The sequence below is a fragment of the Choristoneura fumiferana genome, chromosome 17 (assembly GCF_025370935.1).
Source record: "Choristoneura fumiferana chromosome 17, NRCan_CFum_1, whole genome shotgun sequence".
Classification (NCBI taxonomy): domain Eukaryota; kingdom Metazoa; phylum Arthropoda; class Insecta; order Lepidoptera; family Tortricidae; genus Choristoneura; species Choristoneura fumiferana.
In genome coordinates, this window is record NC_133488.1 from 15,077,249 (window position 1) to 15,084,621 (window position 7,373).

Consider the following 7,373-nt stretch of genomic DNA (forward strand, 5'->3'; position numbering starts at 1 on the left):
ATTTCATAATAAAAAATGTGTATTGATTACTTAATTATTATTTATTGATGTCTTTCATAGATATATATCACATATGGCTACTGTAAGATGACTTTCACAGCTTCACAATAGTTTTCCCCGTATTAGCACCATTGAACAGACCTATAAAAGCTGTAACTGTTGATTCAAATCCATTAAAAATATGTTCCCTATATTTCAGTTTGCCATCTTTGACCCATTGCAAGTTTTGACGTATGCCTTCTGTAGTGCGATCGGCATACCTGTTAACTAGAAACCCTTCGATTTTCAATTGTTTTCCAACAATATAGGGTTGTAGAAACGTGCCTGTGAAAACAAATTAAGTATTATTATTAATCATAAAAAAACATTAATTAGTTTGGTTGGACATCAATATTAGTTATCAATTTATGTGTAATTAAATTAATTATGTAGTTTTAATTTAAGTCACCTCTTGAGATCTAAAACAAAAAGCGCTGAGTGTGAATTTGACATTATTTTTTGGATTCCAGATGGCGCATGTCATTTTGAGGCTAGAAATCGTTGTTGGTGACGCTGCCGCTGTTCAGTGCTGCTAAATAAGTCAAAAACGACACCCATGACGAATGCCGGAGTTAAAATCGTAAATCAAAACTTCGTTCACGAGATATAAAATATACTCAACGGCACAAAATTTGGTCCACTCTACATACAATTACCTATGCATACATTTGAGGATTTTTTTGCTGTTCAGTATATACCTAATGTCAGATTTGCGCTCAGCGCAGCGCTGCTAAATTAAGCCGAACACGAACCTGACGATTTCCGGCTTCAAAGTGTTATCCGCTAACTTTGATACAAGAAATGACGTCTGATAAGTACTTTTTTATCAATAATATGTATATTTTGTGAATAATTTAAGTAAGGTTGAGTTATGTTATTTATTTATTAATTTTAGTCATGTCATGTTAGTACATAATTGTATTTTTCTCAAACATGCTATGTATGTTTATGTTGTGTTCCAAAATGTACTGTTGCCGGCCTAGGCCTGCAAGACAAGTCTTTTGTTTCAATGCAAAACGTCAAATATCCACGATAAAGGCCATTTATACACGACTTGAACTTAATAATCTGAATTTCTATGGTTAATTTATTAGTTACTGAATAAATTCACAGGACTAGGAATATTCTATATGTAAATATATAAATATTGCCGACGCGTTTTACGTCAAATTACAATTTAATTTACATTATAAAGTATTAATGTAGCTGATTAAATGGCCTGCAGTTCGTGTATAATGGCCCTAAAAGCCGAACAGCAAACACAATAAAAAAAAGTTTTGGCGGGAAAATTTACAAGTGTCATTGTCTTTTTTTTTTGATTGACTGGACTTGGGCTTTAGCCATTTTGCAAGTAAGTTCCATTGTCATTTCAAAAGTTTCGTTTAGAAACGTGATTTTTTATTCTTGCAGTCCGTTATATCTAGATGTTTTATAGCAATTTGATTTTATTGGGATTAGTTTAACGTTTTAAAAATCATGTTAGAATGAAATAAACACTTATATAGATGGTATTATTATATTATATATTATAGTATAATTTGAGTCTGGTACAATTTTAGTTGTCTTACGAATAAAACATTGATTTCTAGGACTTTTTATTTCTTTTAGTGCATGTTTGAGAAAAGCACTATATACAAGCCTCGGCGTGAAAGAACATGCCAGCCTCGTCTATACATACCTACTCGGCCTGCAAGCCTTTCTTTCACGGCCTCTGCAGTAATGTACTATTATTTCTTTTAAAAAAATCAGTCGCCATTGCTTAAAATTGCATTGAGAAATTCGGAATAATGATGCATATTATGGAAATTGTAACCGTTGGTGTTTTGTACCTAGTAAATTATTCTTAATTATTTTGATGTACATACATACTATAAGTTCGTATAAACGAGTAAGGCAATTAATTATAACAAAGACTATCTTTACCTTTACGTTTCTCAGGATCAGTTTCATTATAGCCTGATATAGCCCCACAAACGGCGACTCTGCCGAACTCGTTCATTTGGGATATGATTATAGAGCTTAGTTCTCCACCCACATTGTCAAAATAACAATCGATGCCGCTTGGAGCTTGTTGTTTCAAGTATTCAGCGATATTAACAGTCTTGTAATTGGCCGCATGGTCGTACCCGACCTCGTTTAACAACCACTGGCATTTATCATCGGTACCCGCGAAACCAATTACTCGGCAACCTGAAAATAAGGGATAAAAGTTTAGGATAACCCCTAGGGTGAAAAGACTCGCCTAAAACAACAGCCTCCTCTTGTGTTCAGTGGGGCCACCACTTTATGAAAACTGTTTTATTTTACCTAAGATTTTAGCTATTTGTCCCACGTGAGAGCCGACCGCTCCTGCTGCGCCCGAGACCACAACCGTCTCTCCTGGTGAGGGTTTGCAAATGTCAGTTAAACCAAAATATGCAGTGTTCCTGGAACAAATTTTCGTAGACTGGGACCAGATACGAATTTAGAATAGTTCGAGGGTTTAGCATACATCACAGTAAACTTGGGCACATAGCTCAAAATTTTTAGTAAGTAAGGACGTAAAGACCTAAATAATGTAGGTACAACTAGGGTACAACCTTGTTTTGTTAAATTGACTATAAGGTGCGTGCTGTGCTGACTCTTAACACAAAAGGCTATTTAATTATTCACAAGTAGTGTGAAATTTGAGCGTTAATAATACTTTCATATGTTTCACGCAGGTAAACATATAACTGACAGCTGTAATAGTACATTGTGTCTTGAGGGCGGTAAATAAGGAATTACGAACGAGAGTCTACTAGAAGTCCGAAGTAAAGTTTTATTAGGGAGTTGCATGCAACCAAGTTAGACTGCATGTTACAATACTGTTTAGGTACATCTAAATCTCACTTCAGTAATGGCTGTCTAAGAGAAGTTAAAGAGCCTATTGTTAAGCCGAGTATTCAATGATGCTTATAGGTATGTATACTGTCTAATTTTCAGCAGCTTCATAAACGAGAAAGAGAAAATTGAAAGAGTATCTACTCGTAATAAAATCTCTCACCCAACTCGTCCGCATACACCAAGCCCCAGAGACACCGGCAAGTCGCCGAAGTCGGGTAAACGGTAAAGGTACGGCTTCTGGCCACAGGACTTCGCATTATCTTCGTGAACTATCGTATGAGTTCGCCAACCGAAATGACCCATGACTAATGCGCTTACCGGGTACTCAGGGTTCTTACTCTCGATAACCCTGGATGGAGGCAAATGCTTGTTATGGTATATCCACAATTTTACCACGTACGATCATGATCATTAATAGGACCATAGAGATGGTTAGTCCGCAGTAAAACTTGCCGATTTTATCTAATAGATATTTTGAAAATTTTTTCGCTGGCTTTTTGGAATTAGGTAGGTACAGTTGAGGAAACTGAAGTGGGTAGTTACTAAGTATTTTGAGACCTTTTCACGATCTAATACCAGTATTCTTTGGCACTTCTATGGAGTTTCTACGTGACATTTGCAGCGAAAAGATTTACCTTACTTGGTACGCAATTCAGTATCTTCGACTGTACCTACCTACCTATTAGGCTTCGTTTCCACCAGAGATGTGCTGTGCGAGGATAGTTAGGTAAATGAAGCGTTACACTATTGGTTCATGGAAACACACGTTCCTCGCACATCTTTTGTGGAATCGCAGCCTTAATCTAAACCAAAATGCAAGCTTATACTTGCCTGATAGGTACATAAACGCAACGTATTATGATAGGACAAACCACATGTACAAAAGGTTCTGAAAAATTATCTCCGCTATCAGAATTAAGGTATATACATACCTACAAACTAATCTAAGATACAATAGTTTAATATCAACTGCTCGTAACCTTTTACGAAAGATTGCTTTTTCATGCAGAGCCGTTCAATATTGCATGCATTACGAGGAGCATAAATTGCCTAGCAACTGTGTCAAAGTAATTAAATTTCAACCCTTCACTTCATTTTTGCATCAGATAATCTTATTACCAAACATTGTCTTACGCGGTGAGCGCAGCGGCAAGCGCATAGATTATCTTCTGATACTAATCTGATGCTTCTGATATATACAAAATTGATGTGCGTTAAACCACAGAATAAGTAATAGTGTGTTTAACGCAGCGTTTATACTTATAGCATAAAGCATAAAACGCTTAGCGCTTAGGTCTTACATACTTACCTACAGCAAATCTGTGCTATTTGGAATTGCACATTTACCTGGCAATCTGGCCTCCAATCATATCGTAAGGGATGGTGTGCCCCAGTTTTATCCTCTGATAGGGGTCCACACTAATGTACAATGCTTCTGCCAAAAATTCTGAAATTATGTAAATGACGATTAAAATTATAATCAAGCCTCGGCGACAAGTTTCACAATTTGTAGTCGAATTCTTACTGGTTATTACACCTGTGACTATGTAATAGAACCTGGACTATATGATTTTTTTTATATTTCCAAAGTCCAAATCCAAAATCCAAAATATTTCAGAGGTTGGGTTACACTTTTTTCATCGTACCATGTATGGAAACATTTGTCGATCACAATTTAAAAGACGAAGTGTTACTTGTACTATTACTTATTCTGTGGTGAAACACTTATCATAAGAGGGGTGTTCAGTGTCAAACCCTTTGATCCCACAGTGACCACAGTATCATAAGTCATAAGGATCATTTTAAAATGTATGGACACCTAATATACTTTCACTATACCCAAACAGCCACTCTACCTAATGAACGTCTATTCTGACACAACGTCCATTAAAAAATACTTTTGTTGACTGTACTTGCATTGTCATCCAAGCTACATTTCCGTGCCAAATTTCAAGTCAATGCCATTAACCGTTCTAACCGTTGAGAAGTTCCGTTCAGCGGAAATGATCCTCGCCGGTCTACCAGCATTGCACTACCAGATTAATGTATTGTCACCAGATTTACATAAGTAGGTATGCCAAATTTCAAGTCAATCGGACTAGGTACTCGAAGTGGGTCAAATTTAGCTTCCAAGATTTGATCCAAACAAACAAATAAACAGGGCAAGTTAAAGAAAAGCTTGTAAAGAGGGTCCGCGCCGCGCTTACATAATCTACTCGACTTTCCGAGATCCCCGAATATTTATATAAACAAATAACTACCTATATATACAAGAATTGCTCGTTTAAAGTATTAGATATCCCATTAATGTTGTGAATGCAAAAGTTTGTAAGTCTGTTTATTTATTGTTTGTCACTTTTTAACGTCTAAACCGCTGAACCGATTTAGATGAAGATAGTTTGAGTTCCGAGGAAGGACATAGGATAGTTTAAAACTGCTTAAGTAGTTCCAGCGGGATAGCGATAAACGAATTCTACGCGGACGGAGTCGCGGGCAACAGCTGGTAGATCAGCCCCCTGTACCACAAAATTTACAAGTGCTACAATTCTACAAAATTGTTAAGTTTCTCTTAGTACTTAAAACGTAACAATTTGGTAGAAATGTAGCACTTGAAACTTTTGTGGTACAGGGTCCAGGTATGTTATATAGGTGTAATTAGATAGATAGATAAGTGTAGGTTAGTAGAAGACAGACGCATGCATGATGTGGAATACCTATGCCGATGCTAAATCTATGGCTAAACTAACCGGCAGGTAAAAATAATAATAATAAGGGGCTGTTTCACCATCCATTGATTAGTGTTAATTGACGGTTAAATGTGATGCCGTCTCCGTCTATTAGAACAAAACAAATAGAGACAACATCACACCTAACCGCCAGTTAACGCTAATCAATGGATGGTGAAACAGCCCCTAAGTGTACTTAAGTACTTAGAAGATAAGCACGATTTTAAAATCACTTACCGTTTTGTTCCAGGGTCCGCAATTCTTCCTCAACAATTGTGAAGTTGTTTGGCTTTGGATCTCCTACAAATGGAGCAACAACCACGTATTTCTTTGCTACAACCATTGCTTAATAACGTATAAAGGGATAGGTACGTTGAAATATTGTAAAGATTATCTTAAACAATGTATAGTCTTATTAACACAATGAATAATACTGTGTGTGTCGCTTTAAAGAAACTGGTTATTTAAATGTCATGCTATTGAGTACGTAGATAAGATAGTACCTAGCTAGCGCTGCGTGCGAGCTCACGGCTAACTCACGCGTATACAAAACAAACTTCATTCATCTCATGCCTTGCCTTGCCGGGGCGTGGCCTTGCCTATTATCGTCGATATCGCCACAGATAATAGCTATACTCTGCTATACTATTTAAGTATTTTATTACCTACTACCTACCTACCTATTATGTTAGTAGCGAAAATGTTTTCTAGCTGTTATGTAGATGCATTAGCCAAAATATGAAAAAAATCAAGGTAGGTAAAGTACATCTGTCATCTTGTAATAATTAGTTTTATGATAATTTATTTATTTGTTGCTGTTTATCTCACTGCCTATATTTATTTTAGACGTATATTATATGTAGGTACGATATAATTATGTATGTATTCGTAGATGTATTTCTGTTACGTTTTAATTTTCTGATCTACTTTTGATGCACCAGCTGTTGTAAACTATTTCCTTAAGGAAATAATTCTTTCTGTAAAAAAAGTTGCCTGGAAGAGATCGCACTTTCTTAAGCGATAAGGCCGCATTGCTTACCTTGTAATTTTTTCTCTGTGTATCTGTTTTCTGAATCGCTTACAATTTCTGGTGTACAATAAAGAGTCTTTGTATTGTATTGTACATGTCTACCACGACTTTAAAATTAAACGTCAGTTGTATACTTAATATGAAAGTTGCAAGTTAAAAAACCGGTCTGACACAGAACTAAAGTCATCGACATAGCTCACCGGATAAGCAAACTGAAGTGGCAGTGGGCCGGCCATATCAGCCGAAGAACCGATAACCGCTGGGGCAAACGAGTTCTTGAGTGGAGACCGCGAATCGGCAAGCGTGGCGTAGGGCGCCCTCAGACTAGGTGGAGCGATGATCTTCGCAGGTTAGATGGCAAGAACTGGATGAGACTGGCCGAGGATCGTGCTCAGTGGCGTGCGACTGGAGAGGCCTATGTCCAGCAGTGGACTAAGATAGGCCGATGATGATGATGATGAAAAAACCGGTCAAGAGCGTGTCGGACACACCCAAGATATGGTTCCGTAGCGAATACACTTTACGAAAAAAAACAAATAATGTTTTGCTAAGTTAAGTGTTGTTTTGCTAGGTAGTAATGTTTAGTAAGTTTGCTATATTTTGTATGAAATCGTCCAAGTTTTGACGACCAGATGGCCTAGTGGTTAGAGAACCTGACTACGAAGCTTGAGGTCCCGGGTTCGATTCCCGTGTCGGGACAGATATCTGTATGA

At 37.1% G+C, this 7,373-nt stretch overlaps 2 protein-coding genes across 9 annotated transcripts in view; one reads left to right on the top strand and one right to left on the bottom strand.

Moving 5' to 3' along the window:
* LOC141437044 (uncharacterized) overlaps positions 1–1,627 on the top strand; it is a 33,240-nt gene extending 31,613 nt beyond the window's left edge. For all 7 annotated transcript variants that reach the window (XM_074100237.1, XM_074100238.1, XM_074100242.1 and 4 more), the window contains one exon: positions 510–1,627. The gene's annotated coding sequence lies outside the window, so the exon portion shown is untranslated. The remainder of the gene's footprint in view (positions 1–509) is intronic.
* LOC141437049 (prostaglandin reductase 1-like) lies at positions 23–6,453 on the bottom strand. Of its 2 annotated transcripts, XM_074100252.1 has the most exons (6): positions 5,868–6,265; positions 4,252–4,351; positions 3,065–3,253; positions 2,347–2,465; positions 1,963–2,229; positions 23–324 (listed from the first exon to the last, which is right to left on the bottom strand). In XM_074100252.1, the coding sequence occupies exons 1-6, from the start codon at positions 5,971–5,973 to the stop codon at positions 95–97; spliced, it is 1,011 nt and encodes a 336-aa protein (XP_073956353.1). In that variant the 5' UTR covers positions 5,974–6,265; the 3' UTR covers positions 23–94. The 2 variants fall into 2 exon arrangements, with proteins under 2 accessions (XP_073956353.1, XP_073956354.1); XM_074100253.1 differs by lacking the exon at positions 3,065–3,253 and having other exon boundaries at positions 5,868–6,453.
* Positions 6,454–7,373: the final 920 nt, after the last annotated feature.